This window comes from Seriola aureovittata, chromosome 11 (assembly GCF_021018895.1).
Source record: "Seriola aureovittata isolate HTS-2021-v1 ecotype China chromosome 11, ASM2101889v1, whole genome shotgun sequence".
In the NCBI taxonomy this organism is placed as follows: Eukaryota; Metazoa; Chordata; class Actinopteri; order Carangiformes; family Carangidae; genus Seriola; species Seriola aureovittata.
In genome coordinates, this window is record NC_079374.1 from 24,129,712 (window position 1) to 24,157,680 (window position 27,969).

At 41.5% G+C, this 27,969-nt stretch overlaps 1 protein-coding gene across 10 annotated transcripts in view; it reads right to left on the reverse strand.

Moving 5' to 3' along the window:
- Window positions 1-27,969, reverse strand: part of tns1b (tensin 1b) — a 169,781-nt gene that overhangs the window by 131,599 nt on the left and 10,213 nt on the right. The window contains exon 1 of one of the 10 annotated variants that reach the window (XM_056389772.1): window positions 18,272-18,408. The exons of 8 other annotated variants lie outside the window; for them this stretch is intronic. In XM_056389772.1, coding sequence (XP_056245747.1) covers window positions 18,272-18,286 — 15 coding nt within the window. In that variant the 5' untranslated portion in view covers window positions 18,287-18,408. Of the gene's footprint in view, window positions 1-5,327; window positions 5,873-18,271; window positions 18,409-27,969 lie in introns of those variants that run through there. One more of the 10 variants, XM_056389767.1, reaches the window with a different exon arrangement.

Genomic DNA, 27,969 nt, shown 5'->3' on the forward strand with positions numbered 1-27,969 from the left:
ACAAATGTCACAGTAATATCTGTGAAAAGTTAGTTAACATTAGCCGTAATAAGCCACTGGTCACACCAGACCAAGTAAGGTTGTATCAACAAAACCCCTGAGTATACTGGATCCAGCAAGATTCAACTTTGCATTCCTAAGAAGAAGATTGTCTACATAGTCTTGTTTTAAGCAGAAGTAGCTAATGAATTTTCAAACTATGTCTTAAAACACATTTTTCCATGGCTACATTTGTCTGGCTACTACTGATACAAAAGGCATTTAAGGATAGAAATGTTTATGTTATTTATTGTTATTAATTAAGGTAATTAATTAAATTATTTCATTTTACTATGTTATACAATAATATTTAAGATTACATTACTTTTTTGCAGTAATAACAGTCAGCAGCAGTAGAAGCTTAAAGTGAATAGGTGTACTGATCTGGAAGTTAAGACCACTCAGTTATGTGAATGCAGCTCCAGTGACATTGAGGATGTGTATGTTTCATTTATTTTAACAGACTCCAAGCTGATTTCAGTCCAGCCAAGTAAACACAAATGATGCATGTCTCATTATTGTAATTGTCGACACAAAATTGCAGCAGATTAGTTTTGCAATGTCGCGGCTCCAGTGTTGAGGGGGCCCAGACCCCACAATAAGCCTCCTGTTAGCTGTCCAATCTTAACCACTACAAGGTCCAGACACCTCCCCACACTCCAGAGCCAAGTCTGTGGCCAGTCCTTACCACAACGGTGACCTTTGACCCTCTTATCGTCAAAAATCATACAGGCATTTCCTTAAGTGACGTCACCTGTATTCATTTATTTCTCACTATTCTCCAGTCTGTCAAAAACTAATTTAATCACAACAGTGGCCGACTACAAGTACAGAACATGTTCTGAACAGACATGTTTAGTAACGGGTTTAAAGACTGAAAGTCTGCTTTAAAAATCTACATAAACCATGTTAAAATACATACAATTTCATACGTACAATTCATACTTGATTTACTAATCACCAATTTGGTTCATTCCAGTATGCATAACCATAATTTACAATGTTGTTGTTTGAATGTGTCTTAAGAAAAGCCCAAACAGTATCTGTCAAGACCTCAGAGATATTTTTGACTTATTCTGGTGTCAAAAGGTTCACAAGCAAAGTCAACGGATACTGTTCATGCATGATAATAGTTTCATGCAAAAAGCTACAGTTAAAATAATAAAACAATGTGAGCGTAAAAGTCACGGTGAAGGACATTCTGATTGCACTGACTTTTAATTGCTGTTGATCTGGCTATAAATGAGTCTTCATGATGTCATGTCCTTTCAATGATAGAAATAATTGTGTGACAGACATGATAAGGGACAAAACCAGTGGATAAAAGGACATGTGCTACACTATCTGGAAGGCCATGCTGGTTAAAGCCCTTCAGAGACATGAAGTAATATTGCACCAAATTAGACACAAAGGTCTGAGGAGCATGACGTCTGATATCCGACAGTGTTACTAGATGCCATAAAGGACGAGAAAAATGAGGGAACTCTGGGTCAGGTATGAGTATTGCAATTCTCCCTTTTCCGGCTTTTGTCTGTCTCCCTTAAGCAATGCAATAATGGCATCCAATATGAATCACTAATCTACAGGATGAATTAACAGAAGACAAATGACAGTAGGTATGAAGGTGAAAAAGATCTGATCATTGGTTATTTCCAACCAGTGCATATTGAGAATGCACTATATACAATTTAGATGTATTTAATCTGCATTAAAGTAGGAGTTCAATTTTCTGAATCCTGAAACTCCCTCCAGGGAAAAACCAGAAAGCCATGGGAGGTTTAAGGCTAATGTGCTCAGTGAAGCATGCACAAGGCTGGGGGTCTCTTCACGAAAAAAAAAAGGGGGGGGTGCTACACAAAGCTCAACAACTCTCATAAATCAACTGAACAAGGGTTAAACTTCCCTTTTTGTTGTTCAAGATTTTTCAACCAAGGCACCATCAAGAGAACACATGCAAAGAGCAACACAAAGATGAAAATAGCATGAGCCTTGCTGCACAGGATGGCAGTGAGCATCAAGCCGGAAAGAAACTGCATGGCAAATCCATTATAGTGAAAACCCAGATGTTACAATTACAGAAATCTTGGCATATTTCAAAGGGGCCCCACATGTGGAACGTTTTTCTCCAAATCAGAGGTGATCTCAGGAACTCGGATGGGGGGGAAGAACCAAACCAACAACAGATCAGGAGAGAAGAGGGAGGGTGGAGGCAAGTGCAAAGAAAAGAGGATAGGAAGAAATATTGGAAATAAGATGGACAGAGAGCACAGACCTCCTGTTTCTTTTAGATGTATCGCGCTTTCAGAGGCAGATGTAAGTCTGCCATGTCAGTTTGAAGTCATTTGTCTGTTTTCTAGTCAAGACCACGAAAGACCAATGACCTAACATTCCTGAGATAACACCATTTCCCAGAGCGGTCCTTCAGAGACCCAACTTTGAACCTGGATGGACTGAGAGCACGTTAATGGATATCGATCATCCCGAGAAGTTCTTTGAAACCTGGCGACTTTGACGGTTTAGACAAGGATCAATATTTGCATTGACACAGCTGTGATCTGAGGCAGTGTTTGCTACAGCAGGTTGTTGGGTCGGAGGCACCTGGCCGCTGCTGCCAACAGCTTCACAACTGCCTGGCCCACATTCTGTCAATCACACCTGTTTACTGCAAAAGCCACAACAAGTGGATGCAGCTTGCAGTTCCCGAATGTCAACAGCATTTGCATGGCCTTTAAAGTTTCTCTCAGCCATGGGCTAGTAGAGGACATTTGATTGGTTTCATGGTCAGTTCTGAGAAACCTGATGAAACTCTCCCTAAAACCCTTTTTTGGCATTCATTAATTATTCACAGTGTTTGGTGGAGGAGTGGCACTCTGAAGGTCTTCTTTCGAGGCCTCTCGCGCCATCCCCACTCACTTTGCCCTCTGATCTTGGCCAGCGCATCGTCTGTTAATTTCCTCTGTCCTTCAAGTTGTTCCTGTCATTTCCTATATTTCCCTGAGCACTTTCTCTCTGCTTATAGGCTGGGGAAAAAATCTGCTTTTATCCAGGACCATCCTGCTCTGACAAGAGGAAACCCTCCCCACTTGAGGCCGGGCGAAGGAATAGATCTTGTCTAGTTCATGAAGATGGTCTGTTTCCTGCATCTGTACCTACTCATTCACTCTCACATGCTCATTCTCCCTCTTTCTATCTCTCTCTCTCTCTCTCCTACCTCTTCACTGCTTCATAACAGCTTTTGCAGCTGTGCTTACTTTCCCAGCTGCACAAGAAGTAGGTCTATATCCGTCCTACGAAAACCTGATCAGTCTAGCAGGAAGTATTGTACAGACAACGATCATCAAGATGGAGGAATATCAATAATCAATGACTAAATTTTTGCAAACTTTTGATAATTGCAAGATTGTTTTATTTTCAGTGCTCTTGGCACACCTTTGGGTTTCTGGTCAAGGTGCATCTCTTAGGGTTAGGATTAATAGTGACCCTGACCCAGAATAAGGTGTGTCAGAATTCAGACTGTTTCAGGGTTAACCTTAACACTAATCTTCTGACCTACAGTGTCAAGACTTCTTTAGGATTTAACAATGACCCTATCCATAATCTAATAATGTTGGAACCCTAATCTCCTGACATAAGGTGTGCCCATATTAATACTGTTTTAGGGCCTGTTACTAATTCAGACGCTCAGATTGAACCCCACCCCCTTAAGTGAAACATGTATTAGTGCAAATAAGACAGTGCTCTTTGGCGGATGGGAATGAACAGATCTAGAAGAATTCTTGACAAAAAACCAAGGCACTTGTCTTTAGAAAAAGGTTTATGATGAACCTTAACCTCATCTGCTGACATATGGTGTGCCCATATTAAGTCTTCTTTAGGATTTAACAATGACCCTAACCATAATCTTGGAATAATGTTGGTATAAGGTGTACCCAAATTAGGGCTGTTCACAGTTTAACCTGAACCCTAATCTCCTGACATAAGGTGTGCCCATATCAACACTGTTTTAGGGCCTGCTACTAATTCAGAGGCTCAGATTGAACCCCGCCCCCTTAAGTGAGCCCGCTTTGTCATACAGTGCTCTGATGCAGTCAATCAGTGACCCAGAGCTTAGCTGGGGGGCTTTGAGATTCTTTTACGACCCCCCTCTCACCTCGCCTCCTGCTCCTCAAAAGAAAGAATGGTAATTAACTGATGAAGAGCTCTGTAAGATTATCCAGTCTCTTCGCCGAGAACTCCAGCTCTGCCAGTGATGTGAAGTCATGTCCCAAAGGACCAGTGCAGAATGAGGAAGGATGAATCTCAATGGTCTATTCAGCTACTCTCCTCTTTCATCCTCTATTCAGCTGAAAAAAGAGGAGAGCAGCATGCAATGTTGTATATTTGAGCCAGGAATGTTCTTTCATATCAGCACAAATTAGGAAAAGCACTCAAGAGTGTTTTAAGACAAAATGTCGAGACCGCGCTCACAATGCTTTTAGCATGGACACGCACACAAACACACAGTTCTTCACTGACCACATCACAGCTCAGAGGACACACAAGTGCACAAACAGCCTCTCACTGCGAGCGGGAATGCGCGGCAGATTAAATTATACAAGAGAACGCAAAAATAGCTGTCCCCCACCAACCACCTAGAGCCAGACAGAGCGGGACACAGAGGGAGTGGGAAAGGGTGAGAGAGAGAGAGACTGAGGGAGAAAAGAGCAGCAGACACGTTTAATTCAACACAGCGTAAGAGCAGAAAAGTTTTTAGTCCGCGCGTGGAGCTGCAGAGCAAATGCTAAATATGTTTCTCGAGGGAGAAAACAACGCACCGTTGTGTCTCACATTTGCACGCCCTCCCATTCTCCTTCATAATATCTTCCTCCCTCAAATGTGTCACCGTGCCAAGGCCCCCCACAGCCAGGGTCCCAACCCTCCACCCAACCCCCGACAAGCAGACCACCCAACACATCTCCTGACCAGCTTGATGTGATCAGGGTTTTCCAGTGGTACTGAGCCAGAACCCATTCTCCATGTGATAAAAAAAAAAAAAAAAAAAAAGCCTTTTGGCTAATTGCATCATCAAGCTAATTCTGTCCTCACCACTCACTCACTTAGATACTCATGATTCCACCATTACCTACAGTGTATTATGCAACTGCAGTTTGCAAGTAATTAGATTTACATGCTCAGGTCCACTATCTCCTGCAGCTTGGTCGTAAATGTGACAGAAGTCTCGTGCATGCTGACACTTCACAAATCACTCATGATCCTGGGAACAAATCCAAGGTGAAAAGTTATCTCACCCAGAACATGCAGGACAGGCAGACCCAGGTGCGCGCAGGTCCAGCTAGAGCTGTTGGCAGGCTGAGAGAGACAGACGGCATGGTGACTGACGGGAGTGATGCTGCTGCTGCTGCTGCTGCTGCTGCTGCTGCTGCTACAGACCAGTGGGCTTCCTTAAATCTAATCCAGGCAGGAGAAGAGTTGCCCAACGCTGCAAAGCCATGACTATCCTGAACACAAGGAACACTCTCTTTCTCCTCGGGCTCCTGCTTTCTCCCTCTTCCTCCCTCTCTTACTTGCTTTCTCCTCCTCTGTCTCTCCCCTTAAACCTAAATTGGATCCTGACTGCCTCTCCTCTGTGCTCACTCTCCCTCTCTTTCCCTCTGCCGGGGAAAGTTTCACAAAGCTTTTTTTTTTTTTTTTTTTTTTTTTTTCCTGGGGTGGGGTGGGGTGGAGGGGGGGGGGAGCTGCCCCCACCTCTCCACAGGAGCAAAGGGGGAGGGGATACTCCACTTATTATCCATCTTATTTTGCCCCTCCTCTCGCTCTCATCCCTCTTTACCCCACTAAGTCTCACCACTTTTAATTTCATTCATTCATTCATCCCCCCCACCCCCCCCCCCCGCGTTCGTACCCCTCAGCATCCGTCGCACTTCACCTCCCCCTCTCTCCATCTCTCTCTAGCTCTGTTTCCCTGTGTATGTCTGTGGTGCACCCATTTTAATATTTCATCAACTCTGTGTCCTCCTGTATTCGCCCTTCAGATGAAAGTGGCATTTCTCTTGACACTGGAAAACGCTACACTTAATCTTTGTGGATGTCTTTGTGGAGAAAACACCTGCTGCAACTTCAGATTGTCAGTCCAACTAAAATCTGCATAAAACTTCTTTCCACACCCAGTGTCCTCAACATCCGACGCTCAATTTCTAGTTATACATTATAGTTTTTAACAAACATTACTCAAACAGGAGTAAATAGAGTAATGAGTGCCTATGTTAGGGACTATTTTGAGCTGCAGATTAATAAAAGATTTGGTGCTCCAGGAAGCATTTACAGCAGCAGCAGCAGCAGGACAGTGTAAGTGGGATTGAATCATAATAAACTAGTGTGTGTGCATGGTGAAGCAGGAACAGTCAGGGCAACAGTGTGGTTCACTGATGTGTTCTTTATGGTTGTTTTGGAAAACAATGGCACTGTATGGCACAGAGGAATTAGATATCAGGCTTTGGATCCACACACAATATTTGTTAGTCAGATCAAGTCATTGTTGGTTTTGTTTTTTTCCTTGTATTTGTTAACAAAAACAAAATTATACAATTTCACAAACTTCATCTATTGACCATCTCAGACGACACTTTACCATTTCTAATCTCCCTCTCGGCCTCTATAGGAGGCGTACATGTTTTCCTTCCTTAAGGAGAGCAGTTCTGAAGGATCTACCTCTGACTGTATAGTGGCCCCAAACAGAGTACCCCCCCCCCCCCCCCCCCCCCTCTCCATCTTAACCCCTTACTAAAGAGAAAGAACACAGAGGGGCCAGGAAGCAAAACCTGCTTCATTAAGTTCTCACTGCTCATCAATGACCAAGTTAGCCCCATGCGTGACTCTTTATCCCCTTGTGTGGGTGTTTCACACACACACACACACACACACACACACACACACACACACTCACTCATTCACAGATACCTATGCACATGTACTTCAAACCTCCAAACACAAACATGACCATTACTGAGTTGTGGGCTACAAGCACCTGTAAACACTCATGGACACACACACACACACACACACACACACAAAGATTGTCTCATGTGACAGAAACACATCAAGTCCACACCCACTACTTCCTGAAAACATAAACACATATAATCTAAACTATCAAACTCACCGCATGCATACACATCAACATCCCCCAATAACGCTCCGTTTCTCCCCCCACATTTTCACATCTTTCTCACACACTATATAAATACACAAACCTGCCTACACACAGACACACATACAAACACACTCACCCAGTGGCACAGAGGATTAATCCCCTGGTATTTCCTGCAGGCCACCCCTACAGAGACAAACTCACTAAAGGAGACAATGTTATAGAGAAAACATTTAAGACCTAATCCCGCTCCAAGCAACACACAAAACCCTACACACATACACGCAGACACACACACACACACCTACACACACACACACACACACACACACACAGACAGACACGTCCAGAAATATATTTGGCTGAAAAGTGGGAGAGCTTTGAGTTTTAAGGAAACAGCACTTGTTATTTTACACTAATGAATGTCCATCTTTTTATGGCTTCAGTTGACAATTAATTTCAATAATGTTTAATTCTAATCTAAAGATTTGAAATGACAAATGCCAACCACATGTCAAACATGTACGTTTTCAGAATTCTTACCCAAAGGGACCCGGAAGCTAAAATATTATTTTTGTCTGATATGAAATGGACAAAAACAAGTGCCTGCTACAGCTGGAAACATGGCTGATGAGAGCCGTGAGAGTGAACCAAAACAAAGCAGAACAATGAGCTGAAAGACACTATAACTGCAGCGCATCACTATGAGCAGCAACTTCACATGCACACAGTCATTTGATCCATTGTTCATATAAAAATACTGATTGTAACAACTTGTTATCTAATTCAATTTATTTTACTTAATTTACATTTCACTTCTCTCACACACACACACACACACACACACACACACAAACACAAGTGTATATAACCACTTGAGGCTATTTTGGATCATAACACTAAGTGACTGAATGACTGTGCATTTGAGTGTTGTCCAGCAGAGCTTAGTTGTACCAAGATTAAAACTTAACCGCACTGGACACTGTGTTCTTGCCTTGCATAAAGTCACATCGTCCAGTTCCCTGTCAGCAGACTCTACTGTGACAGTGTACGATGCATTATTTATTTTTGATAAACATAATACCTCCTGTTTATATTTACATATGTAATATCAGGAGTTACTGAGCAGCCAACAAAGATAGTATAATTACAGAGAAATGATATCAAGTTTGAGTTAGATTTGTTATTTATAGATTTGTAGTTTTTTACTTATTTAGATTTTTACAAAGTGCTTTAAAACAGAAAATAACATGAAAACACATTAACACAAAGGCATGAAGCAGTTTTATATATATATATATATATTTTAACAGAGTTTGCAGTTTTTGCACATCAGATATCAAGATTGGATATCATGACTATTCAAAGACAAAGTGATCCAGGACTAACTGTTGTTCTGGCACAACACTGATGACAGACTGTATTACCCCACTGACATTATCCCACCAAAGACCACACAGCTCATTCAGCAAGTGCTGCCCCAGCACCCACTGGTGGTCACTGAACAAACTGCCTCCACGTGTAGAGTCAGACACTTGTTCAGAGACACAGTCCTATATTATCCTATATAATTGAACATGGGAGGGCCTGCAGAGGTAAAAGAGGGACCGTGTGTGTGTGTGTGTGTGTGTGTGTGTGTGTGTGTGAGGGGGGTTCTGGTGTAGTAAAAGGGAGGGTGGGTTATTTCCAAGTCTAATCAGATCACTCGTAGGATTTGTTTTAGTACCTCTTTAACCTTGACCATTTTTCTGTCTTCTTTTGTAAACCAGAGCCAAGAGTGGACGGCAAGGCACTTACACAATTAAGAAGATTAAGCGGTGTCAGGTCACTGTCCTTGAACCGAGTGAAGATGGGTAAACAGCTGTGAGAGATCAAGGCTGGACGCCCTATGACAATGGTCTCAGGACGAAAGGAAAAAAAAGATTCAGTGGGGGGAACAAAAGCAAATGACGAAATTTGGAGACAGAGAAGTTAAAGAGACAGAGAGAAAAAAAACCTAATATAGGTTCTTAGAATACAAATGATCTGATAGATTGATAGTAGCCGAGATAAACAGAGATAGACAAGTCAAGAGTGAGTGTATAAACAGCAGAGGGGTGTGTTCTGTCATCTTGGCTGACGTCCTAGAACCTGCTAGATGAAGGAGGAGTTCAATTGTTGACAGACAGAGGAAGAACACACTCCAACAGGCCCCCCAACACACACACACACAGACATGCACACACCCTTTCCCACCCCCATGACTCCCATCTATTGAAAACAATACAGACCCAGGCCCTCCCTCCCTCTGCAGAACACTCACATGTGTGTGCACGTTTTCCTCTGTTCTCTCTCTTTGCTGTGAGGAAGGACCGTCCACCCAGCACCGCAACACACTGACAACACACTGACAACACACTGACCCATAGAAACAACAATGACAGCACGGCAGCACACAGTGAGAAGCCTCTTTGAAGAACTGTCATGTAGTAACACTGAAGTGACAACCTGTGAGATCCATATTTTTAAAAATCAAATCAGCATGGGTTTCTGTGCATGGACAACACACTGGCTACGACTGCTTATGACAGCTACTCATTTCATCTTCTATTTATGTCAAACAAACGGCAGGAAAACAGCTGCTCACCCGCAGCTAACCCTAACCCTAACACCAGGTACACGGAACAGCATTAACATCAAACATATGTAAACAAAAATAATAATAAAATAAAGGGAATAGTGTGCAATACCAATAGTTGCATTATTCCCTCACTGCAGTGCACAAGGGCGTCCACATCCTGTGACTTTGACATTTTGACACAAGCCCTCAGCAGCTTTGCATGATACACACATATGCTGAGCAAAGAGGGAGCTAAATGACATTACTAAGTGAGAGGGAAATGTGGCATTGTTTGTTAAAACAGACTGATTAAAGACACATGTTGATCAGACGAAGAAAAGTATTCTGATTTCTGATGTTAGACAAGCCATATGAATAACTGAGAAATAACACATCAATCAGTTATGAAAACAATTAGTACATAAAAAGTGATTTGTAGCCATGTTTTCCATATCAAGTCTGTAAGGTGATAATATGTTAAAGGTTGATCCATAAGAAGATATACTTGTGGTTTTTTAATCGAAAACCATCTCAGTGTAGTTTTACATCTCCTCTCTCAGGCTTCTCTTTGGAGCTCTAGTAACAACAGCCAATCAGAAGAGAGGAGGTTCTGAGCCTCTCTTCTGATTGGCTGACTGTTTTCTGACTGATCCAATAAAAAAAATAGTAGATTTCAGGTAAACACTCAGAGAAACCAAATCCTGCAAGGTTGGATGGGGGGTCCAGGTGGGCGGGGCTTGGGGCATGACTGAGGGCAGTGAATACTTTGTTGTGACATCACAAAGTTACAGAAGTCCTGACGGCTGGTTTTAAGGCTCAGTTTCTGGATACAGGCTGTGTGTATTTCTCTGTGGACTGAGGCTTTGATACTTTCACAGTATTAATATAGAACCTAGACCTGCTTTATAATCAAACAACACATGGACCTTTATACTATATGGACCTCTAATGGTAAGTGCACTTGTTTCTGTTGCCCCCAAGTTGCCAAAAAATAAGTTACTGCAGGTTTAGGAATAAAACTCACAAGTCAATCTAAAAAAAGTTAATCATTACCAAGGACGTTATCATTTGGGTCAACTCACGTTGAGAGATCACTGAAGAGCTAACCAAGAGTATCAAAACTGACATTTAGAAACTATCATGGACTTAATCTTGCTCATGTCAGTTAAAACTTCCTCACTTTGTGCGTTACAGCCCTTAAAAAAATACTACCTCGTGTTCAGTCACGTGCATCTGCCCTATCCAAGTTAGTCTGCATTCACTCAAAGCTAAGCTGGAGATATGGCTACTCTTAAACCTGATGTCCGCACAACCACTAAAAGTGAGACCTGGAAACACTGCTGGCCCCGTTTTAGTTTGAAAACTCTGGGACTGCGTTGTCGTCTGGGCAGGCAGACACCCATCTCGCCTCTTAATTTGGTCTTATCAGTCACGACTACCAGACAGTGGTGACTGCAACATGGATAGCAACCAAAGTCAACATGCCCAATTTGTTTAATCACTTGGAACGCAATCACATTGACAAATATGAAGTGTGCATTGCCCAAAAAAAGATAGACTGATAAGTACCAAAGTAATTGTTCAGCCGCACCACAGAGGGTCATCCATGAAACTGCCTGGATCTGGCAGGAATTCAGCTGCCTTACACCACAGTCATCTGTTCACTTCACCATCTCACCACCCTGGTAAACCTCTGCAGGTGAAGAGCTTCTTTAATTAAGAGTGAGTTCGATGGCTGTGTGTAGATGAAAACCTCGTGCACATCAGGGTGTGTGTACTAAGACACTGTGCAGTGGCTGCATTTGCAGGATTAATGGCTCTGTTCATCAGCACGGACCTACTATCAGGAAAAGTCAAACTGGCAATATCCTGCTGTCTGTCCTGTGTGTGGGTCCTGCTGTCTTTATCTCTCCATCCTGTTTCACTGTCTGTGCTCATGCCAGGCCTTTTACTGGCTGGGCGTTACACAAGTATTAAATTTATTTCCATTGTCATTGATACTGACAGTCCTCTTGGCAACTGCACATGGAAATGTTGGGACAGTTAGAGATGGGTTCACACAAAAGATCACAATCACAATGTTTGGTATATCCAGTGTAAGAGACTATAAGTCATTAGAACTACCATCAATCAAACTGAACGTCACCATGAGTGTGCTACAAAGAGTAAGTGAAACTACATCTAAATCTATAACATACTAGTTGTAATTTGTGCAGAATAAAGGAAAGATTCTCCATGTGAACGGTGTGAGGAGACCGATGAATGGATAAAAGTGTCACACAGTCATGGAAGAGACTGTGGACTACGAGTCTACAGTCTTGGTACTGGCTCTGGGAGGCAGTGCTCAGGCACATTGGTTCTTTGAGCTAAATGCTAACAGCAGCATACTAACATGCTCATAATGAAGATGCTAACATGCTGAGGTTTAGCAGGTGCAGTTAGTTAGTTAGTATGCTAACATTTGCAAATTAGCACTAGCTGCAGCTGATGGGAATGTCATTAGTTGTGCAGGTGTTGGGTCATAAACCAGAGTATTGGACAAACTGAATCTTAAAAATGGAGGTGGCACTAGAGGAAAAGACAGGGAATCACCTCAGGGTCGTTGGGATTCATCCTCTGGGGAACATGAATGTCGGAACCAAATTTCCTGGCAATTCATTCAACAGCTGTTGAGATACTTCAGTCTAGACCAAAGTGGTGGACTAGTCAACCAACTGATAACAACCAACATGCCCATATAGGCACACAGCATGGGTAGAAAAAAATACTGTTATTTGTCTCTTCCAGCCCAGAGCTGCTGTTCCCATCAATATGCAGCGTTTGTTTTCTCTCTTATAAACAGGAAAATCACTGATGCCAAGTTCAACAAGCAGATTTAAGAGTCTTAAATTGAGTAAGCTGGAAAATAAAACAACAAAAATCTGTGAAGCTGAACCCAAAGCCCCCCCCCCAAAAAAAATATTCATATTAGATTTAAAACGTGAACTGTACCGTGTTTTTGCTTCTCCTCTGTTTCCAAAACGGGAAGATGCAGTGGAAGAAAAATTTTAGCCAATTGAAGACTGAAGCGAGACACCAACCTAGTCCGCCCATTCTCTCCTGAAAAATCTCCTCACGTCCTCTACTAGTACTGTATCACTGCCACCGCACCTTGCTCAGCGTCTCCCCTCCCTCTCTAAGCCTGTCCTTCAAAACCCCTGTCAAGAGGCACAGGACCCTAGTAGTTAGTCGTGGACTGAATCCTGGGACGGTTGCTGATCTGATCCAACAAATGGTGCATTTCCCTTCAGTTTCAGTGACCAGAAGTTCCCTTAAAGTGTAGTGGAGGATATTCCTAAATGCAGCCTCCCCTTCTCTTGCCTATCATCCCTACAGCATCCCTGCATCCTCCATCCCCATCCCCTCTTTCTCTGGATGCTGCAGGTTCTTCAGTTGAAAGCCTGAGGAGGAAAAAGATTAGGAGAGGGGAAGACAGAAGTGGGCGGAGGTGGGGTGGGTCAGGCAGAGCCGTCTGGTAAAGAAGGAGGCACTTATAGTGATGGAAAAAGGAGGGGGCCTGCAATTTAATGTAGAAAAGAGGGGGGATGGCTTGGAGCAGAGAAAGAACAATGAATATGAGATGTGGTAAGTGGAGTAACAGTATATTCTCAGCGATTAAAAAGAAGCTGTAAATACAGAATGTGAAGTAAGTGCATCGCAGCTGATGACAATATGACCGTCCATTTAGTGTCATAGTACCAGGAGGAAAAGATAACACCCGAGGAGACAAGGTGAGTGAATACAGTCAAAAACAATACAGTCACAAAAGTGAATGCGTTATGTGTGCAAATGTAATTAGTGGAGTGTGTTGGTGCATTTGCTGACAGGGGAGCCCTAATGAAGATTGGCAGTCTCAGACCAATCATAAATGGTCCACAGAGCCTGTGTATGCATCATGAGTAATTAGTTAGCATTGAGCCAGACAGAAGATGAACTGAATGTTTGGTTTCTTTTGTTTAATAAAGTGGAAGAAAAATATATTCCTAACTACATTAACATTAAAAGAAGAGCACAAAAATTGACAATTTGAAAAGCAAAGATAATGAAAAAGAAGAAGCCTGAATTACATTAATCCCAAAAAGGACAAAGTGAAATAGCGACATTTTAAAAAGAGGTTCATAATGAAGTCTGCAGTATAACCTCGTTGTCTTCATGAGGCAATTTCTCATCAAAAGTATTCAGAGAATCGCGCCAGAACATTTGGCTCCGTGTCCTGGAAAATGTCACACCAGCTGAATATCCTTACAGAACAATACAGACTAACATTGTTTCAGATCTGCCGCCATAGCTGCACAGGAAGCTCCCCTCTTTGTTTTCTTTCAGGGAAACGAGAGGAGGAAGCCTCTGACTTTTTGGTGAAAACACGGCAAGATAGGCCTAATGCCCTATTTGGGTGTATTCTTAGCTGCTTCCTGTTTTTCCAGCAGCCAGAATTTTTCCACAACCTGCTCCACTGCCAATAATCCCAGCAAGGTGTTGGAAAGTGCAACAACAACATTATGCCATTACGTCCAAACTGCTCATTCAACTATTTACAGCCAGGTCTGCTCCGAGGCAGTGGTGTAGACTCAGCAGGTGTAACGGAGGGGGAAAAAAGCGTAGCGCATACAAATGAATACTGTTTGCTCTCAATTAAACATCTGTGCGTCATATACCACATACCATTATGCAGTCTTACATTAATGCTCTGAAAAACTAATTTTAAAAAAAGCAAATTTAATTGAATTCAGCCACTTGGGTTTAATGCACTTAAAATTTGGTTTGCCAGTTAAACAATGTATTTCAGATTCTATAAATGTTTGGCATTATATTCACTTGATTTGTGTGCAAGAATAATTTAGTCTTAAATAATAAGACGGAATTAAGTTATTCAAAAACGCAAATTAGTATTCCTTGCACACGCATCTCACAGCTCTAATTACTCATTTGTGCACCCAATTTTTTTTCCATGACCCCTGCCATGCTCCAAGCTCCCAGTAAGCAAGCTAGCTAGCTTGATTGCTAACCTGACAATAAGTTTCTTCAAGAATACCCACAGTATTTGTGACGCTGACTCTCACAGTTGTGACACAGCTGATTCCCACATGGTCAGCTGTTAGCAGATATTCCGTGCCATGCTCACGGACGCCTCGGTGAAGTTGAAGCTAAGGCATGGCCTCATCATTACACCAATCCTCCTGTCCTGTCCTGTTAAAGAAGATTACACAATACTGGCACAGGGACAGAGGGTTTCTACAGAAGGCGTGGGGACAATAGCATGCGCACTTCCTGCCTCTCTGCAGGACAAACAATGGACTGGTTTCAAGTCTCAATCTAGCAACATCAGGTCTGTTGTCTGTTCTAGGAAACTAGACGAGAAGTTAGAGAGTTAAGGGTCATTGTTCCTGGGATAATAAAAGGGGAAGTGACTTGTCATGGTTTTAATGGGGAGGGGGCTGACAGAGATGTTTTGGTCACAGCTGGTGGTACACGTTCATCAGTTTAATTTTCTATTATTCATCAATAACATGCAGTCTCTTTTTAAAAGCATCAATGAAGAAAAACATTTTCTAATGCTGTCTACACTACTATTACCTTTAACCACTTACATAAAATAATGTCAATAAGTCTGTTGAATATCAAGTCGACATTAAAAATGTCGACGCAGTGCTGCACTGCAGCTGACTGCAGACTGATGAAACTGTGAGTCCAGTTCTCACCTTATTCCACATTTCACATGTATTTCAGCTGTCAATAGCAGAGTGCTACGGTTTAGCTGAGCTCCAATGACATCATCAAGTCACTGTTACTCCCACAATATAAACCGACATTGAGAGAGTATTTCCAGAGTCTGCTGGTTGTCATTGCTGCAACTGCATAAGTAATTTAAAATGAAGTTAACTAATAGCTAATAATAACATTTGCATTGGAGACTCATTTGTTTAAATATTACATTTCATGTTAGTGCATCTCACAAAGTGGCTGTGATTAATGCAGCAATTATCTCCTGCCCCTCCCACTATTGATCCAAGACATCCATTTTTTTTTGGACTGAGAGCTTTGGTGAATGTGAGCACATGGCTCAAAGCCACGGGGAATTAAGTGAAAGCTCATTTCGTCTTTGAACACAACAAAGAGACATTGCTCTATCTTAAGTCGGCAGATGGGAACATTTCGGCAAATTGGCAATAATGGGGAAGTTTAAGTCAAGATTGGTGACAAAGTGGAGCGCGCAGTAGAAGAAGAAAAGCTATAATCCTCAACTGTTATCCAAAAGCCTCTTTTGACTGAAAGGGGCACAAAGAACTACAAAACTCCCCGGACACAGGTTCAAATCTCTGCGACTGCATGCAAGAGATACTGCAACCTCAGACTATAATGATGTTGTCTGGTGGGAAATTATAAAGAGATTCGGAATTTGATGGCATGCAGTGGTAAAAATCATCTAGTAAAAAAATCTGTACTGATTCCAGCACCATAAAAAGACCCCTCAAATGAAGTTTCCTGCACCACTTCAAAAAGTGTGAAGCCTGTCATGGTGTTCCTCCATAAAGTTTGTGTAAGTGTGAACAATGTATCTCAAAGGAAAAGCATCAAAATGTCCTTTAAATGCAATAACTCATATTGTTCATAATCAATTTGATCATGAAATCTGGGGAATTTCCTACATTCTTGTTGATGAATATGGCCTCTATGGAACTAATAAATCAGAGGTGAAGAAGAACTTTAATTAAACAAATTCCAAAGAGCAAGAGTGAGCTATTTAACCTTTAATTATCATCTACAGAGACACCCGCCACACACAAAGTACCCACAGTGACCATTTCACCTTTGGCGCAGCAATAATCAACTCGCCTCAAACACCAAAGGCCTCTGGGCCATCATCAGCTGCCTCATAAAAGCTCAGACGGGGCAGAAATGAACAGGATGTTGGCCAAGGCGATGAAAAGGTATGAAGGTGCAGCGTATTCCTGCCTCTGTCTTTCCTTCACTTAATAAAAAAAAAAAAAAACAGCAGTATCAGCTGTTTAGTGTGTGTGTTATTTCCAGACTTGATTTATCATGTCCTCTTCATGTCAACGGGCCCACCAAGTATAATTAAAAACCAAAGCCACAATAGGTTAAATCAAGATTAATTACAGTTGTCTGGTGTATGAGAGTCAGTGGCAGCAGTCCACCTCCAGTGATGAGCAGGCAGCCCCTTGTAAAACAGTCCTCAGTGCGAAAGTTACTGCAAAGCTATAAAATCATTAGCTGTCCGGACACCTCCAAGAGTGACTCCTCCACATGAGAGGACGGGACAAAAGAGAGATAGAGACAGACGGGCAGATGGACAAAGCATCAACTGTTTCTGTCTGAGTTCAAAACACAGACGGTCATCTGAACAGGACAAAGGATTTGTCATAGACACAAGCAGAAGTTTTACCAAAATGATGACATGAAGAGCCTTTTGTCTAAACTACATGGACACTGATACTCTGTCCATAGGAAAGGACGAGTGAAAAAAGAAACACAAACTGTCTCTTTGATTACCATACCAATTACCACATATGTATGGTTAGAAGTATGTAGTATTAAAGGTGTGTTTTTTAAACCACCTGATTGAAAGGTTTGTTATCATGCTTTCTCGCTGTTTGTCTTCAAGCTGTTTGTCTTCCAGCAAATTTCATGAACGCAGCACTTTTCAGCTGGTGGCTCTTATGAGTGCACGAGCCTAAAGAGGGAAAAAAATTTGATGTCCATTGCGATGGATCTCAAGCAGATAGCAAATCTCTGCAAGAAGCAGCGCCTGCTAATTCACTAATCAAACAAAATGCTAACAAATCTCTTCTGGATTACAGATAGCCAGCGTTGGCCGCCACTTGCACTGGCTAAAGTGACAAACGTCACCAGCTGTAGGTTAAATCAGCTGTCGCTGATTAACGTTCATTAGCTACAGCTAACGACACTTTCTGCTGTTGTCTGGTTAATGTGTTCTCTGCAAGCTGGTGTCTGCCTCAGCCAAAGATTGTTTTACTATCTAAGTAGGCTGCACCTGTTATTGCAATGATTCCGATACATATCTATCCAGTATTTCATTTAATATCTTGCTAACCTAAAATAATCTTCAGGTTGTAGCAGTGGATTAATATGAATTAGGCTTCCACTTAAACCTTGAGTGTTGATTTCTGCCTTCTGAGCCAACAGAATTTATTTATTTACAACTTTAATTACTTACAAATGTTGAAAGCTGAACCCCTGTAGATTCAATAAAGGATTCATATTCAATAAATTGATTCAAAACTGTATTTGCTTTCCATAGCTCCATTCCATTGATTAAAAACAACCACTGCAAAGAGGAAAATTTGGAAGACAGGCCAAACCGCCAGCAAAGACTTCAGCGTCAATACTTTGTGTTACTGACCTCGGGATGGGAGCGAGTCCATGACCACCCACAGTCAGAAATGACAAGTTGAAACAGCACTCACCAGCCAGAGGGACATGGCAGACTTTTCTTTGAAGACACCTGGGCAGTAATTCCCTCTCACAGATCCAGAGCTTTCTTCAACACTTTCCTCGCTTCTCTGGGATTAACAAGACTATGTTATTGTCCCCTCAAAGTTGGATCCACTGACCAAAAAGAGCCTTGCAGTCTGGCCCTTATCCTGACATACTTCCTGAGCTGCATTGTTAGCAAGGAGAGAGGAAACACACACACACACACAGACACACACACACACACAACCACACACACACAAACACACACACACACTATGGAAAGCCAGTGTCAGGAGATCATAACATTGAAAGTGAAAATACCAGGAGCCGTTGTTTGCTCCCTGAGATTTTTTTTATTATTATCATTGTTATTTCTTGTGCTGTTGCCAAGTTCAGTGTTCAGGCTGAGAACAGACTGGACTCTCTCCCAGTTAAAAGTCCAACGTATCGTCACAACTGTATTGAGCAAGAGTGTGACAATATTAATTTGAAGGAGCTAATCCAGTTCAGAGTCTCTGTGACACCTAGCAGGTCTGTTCTTTTGATCTCCACCATAGGAAATGTCTTAAACTTGCATCAGCTGTGACCAACCTGTGGAACCTTTCACCATATCAGATGTGCTTCCTCCATCTCTATTTTTAAATCTAGGCTAAAGACACATTTTTGTATTTGCTTCTTCTTCTTCTTGTTTTTGTTAGTATATTTATAAGTCTCTTAGACAGTATATTTGCCTGCTTTCCTTGTGTTTATGTAAAGAATACTCATTTGCAATCTAAATCATTTGCAAACAGTAAAATTTTGGTGAAAAGATGTAATTATATTATATTATATATTTTATACATATATATATATATATATATATATATATGTACACTGTTGCTTATAAAGTTGGAATAAAATATTTTTTACCTCTTTCCATGAAATGATTATGACAATATGATTTATTCTTGACAAGTGTGTATCTTCTCAGAACTTTAGTAGTCAATCTCTTTTTACTGATTACTGATGCATTTAAATAGGAATAAACAGAAGATTGTGTCTGAAAACAAAATGTGGGCATTATGGGCAACAGTGTATATTACTCAGTCTGAGTGTGTGCTATCAAAATGAATGGATAGCTGCATAGCAACAGGAAGAATTAAAACAATTCTAGCTTCCTACTTGTTTCCCTTGCTTTCGTATTGTTATTGTTGCTGTACATCATTTTTGAGATTTTCAAGTGGGTCATGAGCTGGAAACGGTTGGGAATGGTTGGTTGCTTTACCTGCTAGTAGCTATAAGTAGATGCTGTGTGGGTGGTGTACATTTGACTTTTTACTTTCCCTTTTCAATGAAAACAGCTGTCCTGCTGTGGCTGAAGATGAGTTTAATGAGAGCAGAGTTTGTGGACCAAAACCAAAACAATGAGCTAAAAGAGGCAGATGATAACTCTCTATGGGGGTTATCACCACAACCTTTCACACTACAGGCAGACATTTGATTCATTGTTGATATAAGGATATTAATAATTTGAGCTTTGTGTAAAATATAGACAGACATAGAAATGAAGTGGCCCTGGATCAGCACTGTGTTTACTTTGTGCTTTTTCATTACTACATGTGGTAGAAAACAGTTCCAGGCAAATGAATCAACACAGTGAGATGCTGGAAGCTGAGGTGAAGAGGTCGCTTCTTTGCAATGGCTCCCCAAACCAAGTAACTCCCAAATAAACGAGCCCATCCATTGTTTTTTTAACAGACACTTAATGGAAACCACCTCAGACCTGACAGATTCATTGCCAGTCACCCATGAGCACAGAGGTGACTGAGAAAGCAGAGGAAGACAGGCTGCAGGAGTATCATGTGACTTTGACATTACTCAGGATTATTCTTCTCCTCTCAACACGGCTTTTACAACGTTTGGAAGCAAGAAGGGATATTTACTTTGCTGGAGATGAAACACAGTTGTGGCCCTGTGGTCTCAGAGGAGGCCACATCACTGTAGCAGAACACATAAACACACACACACACACACACACACACGCATTGAAACTACACTGATCCAAGAGGCATAATTCAGTCCTACCACATATGTTTATCATTAACTAATCATTAAAAAGCCATGAGTCATGTCTTGTCACAGTGAAAACATCTGAATTCATACAGAGCCAGGACATTACGTAAGACTAAAGGCCGAGGTGTGTTATTGGATCAGCTCCTTAAACCTCTTTAATATCTGTATTTACATGAATATATGTCTTTATGTTTATAGATGCAGACATGTGAAATGAATAAAGGTGTTTTACTCACACTTAATAGCAGTAAACAACCACAGCAAGCTGAGAATGTGTTTGTGTCCACACATAGAGGAATCCTCACTGTGTCTGTATTGTAAGCGGAGTGAAACCCTGAGCCCAAACCTTATAGGGTTCATTCTTCCTAAACCCCTTCCTAAACCCCCTCAGCTGGATCAAAGTCTGCGTTGTGTGCTTAGGTTTTAACATGGGGGGGGGGGGGGGTTTACTTTCTGGCCGATTGTTATCGCTCCTCAAAGTGCTAAGCCATGAGCGAGGCCTCCGCGAACGCTGCTGCTAAGAGGAGTGTCTGAAATGTCTGAGTGTTGTGCGGGTGGTTCTCCACCGCCATGTGTGCTGGATGAGGCAAAGGCATGAGTTTAAATTGGAAGTGCATGTTGCATGAGCTCACACTTGTCATTTCTCATTAAGCCACATGAACGCTGCTTAAGAGAAAGCTGTTTCGTTAATACAGATAACTCTCGAAGGCTTACTACACCGACAAATCACAACACCGTCTGCCACCTGCTGGTCTCTTTTTACCAACAGCAACAAGTTGTTAGAATCATTTGAAGTATTTGATGTGGTGGTGAAACATGTATATGTGCTAAGAGAGCCGCTTGTTTAGAGACTAAAGATGCTGGTGCCTTAAAGTTTCCATAAATACAGGTGCTACAAGCTACTTAAGGATTAGATTATCCTCAGGGTGTATATGTAGTTTATACATTCCAAATGTCCAAGAAATGACGTAATACTGCATGTGGGATGCATGTGGCAGGTTATTGAAGAGATTCATTCCTTATGCTGTTTGGCAAAACAGATTATAGAAGACTAGACTTGGCCAATATTCGATAATATCAAATAGCATGATATTTGCCACCATATGCAATATTTTTCATAATATCAAAAAAATCTTTTTTCTTTCTGCTGCCAAGTCTGAATCTCATTTCACTGCTTTACTCATTGCACATTGTACCTTGGGATGTGACAGATAAAACTTTAAACTGCTGTTTAGTGGCAGCATCTCTTATATCATAACAACTGCAATTATTATGAGGTTTCTTGTGTCCACAAATGGAGGAAATTCAGATATGTTTCTACTCTCTCTCAGTAAAAGACAATGGGAAAGAGTATGCGCTGTTAAAATTGGGCAAAAATTATGTTCCAATATTCCTTCAGAAAAACAACAACAAAAAAACACATAAGAACCGTTCAAATTCCTGTTTTTGAGCATTATGTCCATAAGAGGGAAAACATATTCAACAAGAGACATAACTACTTGCTAATTTTGGTGCACATTTTTGAGATGCTGGTGGCGTCGGATGCACCGATACATTACCTCCCATAGGTGCTCAATTAGATTTAAGTCAGGGGAACGTGAGGGCCAGTCAATGACATCAATGCCTTTGTCACCCAGGAACTGCCTACACACTCTGCAGCAGGAGGAACCCAGGCCCACTGCACCAGCATCAGGTCTAACAATCACTCCCAGGATTTCATCCCGGTACCTAACAGCAGTCAGGGTACCGCTGGCTGTGAGATGGAGGTCTGTGCGACCCTCCAAGGATCTGCCTCCCCAGACCATCACTGACCCACCACCAACTGGTCATGCTGGATGATGTTACAGGCAGCATAACATTCACCATGGCGTCTCCAGACTCTTTCACGCCTGTCACATGTGCTCAGTGTGAACCTGCTCTCATCTGTGAAGAGAACTGGGCGCCAAAGGCGGACCTACCAATTCTGGTGTTCTCTGGCAAATGCCAGTCGAGCTGCACGGTGCTGGGCTGTGATCACAGGTCCCACTAGAGGAAGTGAGGCCCTCATGCCACCCTCATGGAGTCTGTTTCTGACAGTTTGGTCAGAAACATGCACACCAGTATCCTGCTGGAGGTCATGTTGTAGGGCTCTGGCAGTGCTCCTCATGTTCCTCCTCGCCCAAAGGAGCAGGTAGCGGTCCTGCTGCTGGGTTGATGCCCTTCTACGGCCCTGTCCAGCTTTACTTGTGTAACAGCCGGTCTCCTGGTATCTCCTCCATCCTCTTGAGACTATGCTGGGAGTCACAGCAAACCTTCTTTTGACCGCACGTATGGATGTGCCATCCCGGAGGAGCTGGACTACCTGTGCAACCTGACTGGGCTGCAAGTGCTGCCTCATGCTACCAGTAGTGACAAGGACATAAGCAAAACAAAACTAGAGAAGATTCAGTCAGGAAGGAGAAGGAGAGAGGAGCTGTCTGTGGCCAACACATGTAAAACCATTCCCTTTCTGGGGGTCGTCTTGCTTTTGCCTCTGCATTGCACCTGTTGTCTCTTTCATTTGCAACAAAGCAGGTGAAACTGATTCACAATCACTTGTATTTCCTAAATGGACAGATTGATATCCCTGAAGTTTAACTGACTTGCTGTTATACTGTGATGATGAAGTGCTCCCTTCATTTTTTTGAGAAGTGTATTATGTGATTGTTTACAGAGCAACAAACTATCTGATATATAGTTACATCACTTGTAGAAATGTACTGTAATTCCTCTAGTAATTTATGTCCAAACTATTATGTCAACCAGATGACCAGATGACCCAAGGCTGACGTGAGGAAGAGAAAACATGGCTGAGCCCAGAAGACAGCAACTGTGCCCTTGCTCCTGCCACAACCCCACCCGACTGTTTTTCTGCACCATCAGCAGAGATTCCTGCTCCACCTACTGCATCACAAAGGAAGGTCAGTGGGCCACCTGGCCAGCTGTAGTCTACAGCGTAGTACTTGCAAAAGTTGAAGAATAGCAGTAGTAGAAACTTACTGAGAAATTTTGATAACTGTAATCAACATTTTAATAAGGTTAGAGTTTAAAAATGGAAAACCTATCCTCTAATCACCTCCTTTGTTTTCTGATTAATAGATGCTTCAAAATCCCGTGTACAGAGAGTCTGGACTAACCAGGAGAGCACTGCAGTACAGTGAAGCATGGCTAAGTTCATTGCACTAAGGAAGCTGCCGGCAAAGAAGGACTGCCCGCTGTGTATCGGTATGGTCTAATATCCTTAGCACTCGAACATGGAAAGACATGAAATATTTTCTCTACAATATAGTTCAAATCAGGAATAAGTTTTTCCAGCTCTATATTTTTGTTTTGGGAAGGAGACAGAGAGAGAGGTGGAGAGGTGCAGAGATATAGGGAGGTGAGGGGAGAAGAAAGGTGTGTCGGTCTTTTCTTTGAGAGCTCCTCTCCTGTTTAAAAGCTTCCATGTGGTTTTGGGTTTAGTTGGGACTGACAACTTTGTAACTTTCCAGGAAGATGTTAGTTAGAGCATAAGTGCTCTTCAATATTGTTCTCATAGCTACTGTAGATGGTTGAACTGATTAATCAATTGTGCAGTGTTTGTTACATTTGACATAATAATAACACATAAAACCATTATGAGCCACATTTTCTCTAGTATAAAGTGTATAAAGCAAAAATCATGGTTTTGTCAGTTGGAGTTGATGAAAAACATGAAGTTTGTACCAGAGCCGTTCCTATGCTAATAGCCGAGGGTTGTCATTATGTATTCAGACAGGGCTAAGTGTAAGCGCGCTTGTGCGTAGGAATGGTTATTAACTGCTTGAGAAAATCTAGTTCTAAAGGAAAGGGCTGTTTGACGGCAAGATAAAGAGGTGATTCATTCAAAATAAAGCATACACTTCTCTGGGCATATTTTTAAGTGACTAAAATACATTTTTTGCAGCTGGCTGTTCACAGCAGCTCATCACTCAGCTTCTGTGCTATGTACCTCACACAACCCCACATCAAAAAAATCAGAACTATCACTTTAAGAGAATTAATCATACTGTATAATATTCCCAAGTTTGCCTATTTATTACTAAAAATTTGGCAATAAAATATCAAAAGTACTCCATATTGAAATGACCAATTTGCTGTCTTAATGTCTTATGATAATTGTATATTCAATAATGAAAATGGCATTCTAGTTGACCACTAACTAGGGTATGGGCAAGGTATTTAGGTGATATTCTAGTTGAAAAATAAAAATGTATTCCACATTTATCCTCAATAACGTGGATTAAGTCTACTTGAATTAATATTACCAGTGAAATACTGTGATCCTGGTCCTCACTATGGATCAGAATTTTTTTCAGAAAATTGGTGTTCCACATAATCTAAGGCTGTGTATGGTAAAGGTGTCACCAAGTGTCAAGAGTTACTATTTGTGTTCCTATGTCAAAGAGAAAAGCTTGCTCTGACTTTGTGGGTCTATTTCCTCAGTCCTCACTATGTGCAAGTACAAGAATGTGTGTGTGTGTGTGTGTGTGTGTGTGTGTGTGTGTGTGGTAGTGATGGTGAGGACACCCCGCCTGTCATCCTCAGACAAGATACACCCACTAAACACCGGGCTGCATTTCCTCACAGCACCAACTGTAACCCATGGCGATGGTGAGCGCCCAGTAGCCGGGCATTATGCAAATGCGAATCACGCTTGACTGGCCACAAGACTGTCTGTGTGTGTCCATCGCACAGCTTCACATTTCACCCAAACTTTATTGGTGCCAGTGGCCTTTTGTCTGCTTTAATTGAATTAACTTCTCAGAAACAGACCTTGTTGCAGAAGAGCGACGGGACATTACACAGCCATCACCTCGCCATGGAGCTTTTAATAGTGTTTACATTGGAATCATTCAGTGCTTTAGGCGAAAAGGGGCTTCTCTTTTACAAAATTTTATAACTTGGTACCATTTACTTTTAAAGAGCTACATGACACATTTGTCACAGCCTCTGAACATAACAGAAAGACTCATTCACTGTCACTTTTCTGTCACTTTACATCATGTTTCAGCCACTTGGGATCATGCTTTGTTTCACTTCAGTCACATCTTAATACTGGCTGTCCTTCTGACTTGCACCAGTCACTTTAAATGACAAAGATAATGAGTCAATGCATCAGTCAAGAAGACCCTGATTCGTCTCGCCTCAAAATAACCAAACCACAAAACTAACTGTGATGGAAGAACTCCTGAACCAGCCGCTGGTACAACCTCCTCTACTGCTCCACACTGCGCTAGGACTATAAAACATCTCTAAATCAAACCACATCTACACAGTCCTGAAGTAGATGAGCTAAGTGTTAAACTCTTAATTAACAATAATTTGAACTTTCATTGCTGCTTATTTAGTCAAGCATATTATATGTTATGGAGGGGCTTAAATAATAAGTGCAAATCAGCCTTCAGCACTAGTCTCACCTCATTGCCTCTAGCATCTGCATAATGTAGAGTTACATTAGAAACAAGATCATTTGACCTGTGAAGTTCAATATAAAACATTGGAAATGTCTCTTGGTAACAATCAGAGGCATACTCTTGTACAATTTCACAATTTAAGGGATACTATACAAGACTAGTGCAAAAAGACATACAACAAAGTATCCACAACATTTTAATTTATAAAGCATTTATTAATCCACATTTTAAATCCATGAGCATGTGTGTGTAATTAACTGAGTAAATCACAGTAGAAAAAATTAATGGCAATGTCCCCATCTGCTGGTTAAAAAGCACATTATCATCAAAATCATTCTAGGTAGCCCTAACCTCTGCTTTGAAGTCCTCAGAAAAAATGCAGCCCTCTGCTGTTGTTTTGGCTACAAGCCACCATTTCAAAGAAAGAATGTATTCTCTGTTTATTGGTTGTCTTCCTTTTTCTTTCATGTCTGTCCCTAGTCAAAATGGCAGAGACCCACCCAGACGACAAGCAAACACTGTCACATGGTTTTCCCCAGCAAATAAGAGTCATGAGAACTGTTGTTGTGTGTTGATGTGATGTTTGGCCTGTCTCGGAGATAATGTAAAGCAAACAAGCTTCCGTCATCTTGACGTTACAGACTTGACCAGACTTGAATTAAACAACCAGTTTGGCTGGTATTTTAGCTAGACGTGCATCAAATCGGATTTGCAGTTCTTACTCAAAACCTTTGGGATTTACTGTTTTGGGACATTTCAGAAAATTATTACCTTAACTCACAGAAAAGACCTTTTAGTGATGTTGCCATTTTCCCCTCAATATTGCATTATCATGTATTCAGTAGAGTGGTCTTCACATGTCCATTTGGTTCCTAGTTACCAAGTCCTGACCTTGAACTTGTGTCATTATGTCTGATACTTGAGTAGCTCTGGTTGGACTCGATACTCAACGTATGTTATTCACTGTTTATTCAAAATCTGAACTGACATTCTTACTTCGGAATAAAATTTTCAGTTTAAAAACGCAACAGATCATGTCTTTAACTCTAGTGCTGGCATTTAAAAGAAATGCACTGTCTTGTCAGACCCGCCGAAAGCCCTAAAACTCTTTTGCTATTGTTGTTTTGTCAGCACAAAATGGAGGAAACTGGCAACCCACGATAAAGCCATAATCATGAAGTAATGCTTGGAAGCATCTTGGATTCAGCACCAGATAAAGATAAGGCTGTTTGCTGACTTCAGCAAGCTTATGTTAACTCGAGGCAGTTACATTTTACACTCAGGTGAAGCAGTGCAGGCATTGCAAATGGAAACAATAAAGACCTCTAGCATCTGCTGAGAAAGCTTCAACAACTTTTTCGAATTTTTTTTGAAAATGCTGTTTTATCCTCATCTTTGTGACAAGTTTTTGTTTTATAAAGGACCTGTTAGTCATTAATTACCTTAATGACCTTATCAATTATAACATAGATCATCATCATTGATGGGTGTCTGGTATGCGCCATCTATTATCAAACTGAAACAAGTCTATCGCACTATTTTTGTCACATTTTACAGTTTAAGATTGAATGCGCTGCCACAACAGGCACTCACCATGCTCCAGCTTCATCTGAGCAGTCACAACTACGTGACAAATGCAGGTTTCGATCTAAATCTTGAGAACAGAGCACTTGTTCTCGTATTGATGAAATTGCCACTTCAGTACAGTAAAGATTTGACTTCCTGCATCTTTAATCAGATGCAGAATATGTTGATGATTGGTTAGGAAGTATCAGCATGTGACATGAAAGTATGTGTACTAAAATATTATCTATCCAACCTCTGCAAATATAACTTTCTTTGACAGCTTACATTCATTTTGGGTGAATGAGTCTTGGGCCTTAGTTTGAAAACTCAAATTGTTTTATTGTGAAAAATTAACATTGCAGCATGGTATCCTGAGAACACTAATCTAAGAGTCTAAACTTCAGAATGCAGAAGGCAGGTGTTAAAGACTGGGCTACAGCAGAGGTGAGAGGTAATATGAGACAAATGGACAAAATGACAAAGCCATCTCAGAAATGGGCCACAACAGTGAAAGTGCCCTGACAAGAATTTTCTCCAGTGAAGGGATAACAACGCTTGTGCAGTGGAGGGAGCTGCTAACTGATAATGCAGCCATTAGAGCAGCTTGTTGGGCTTCA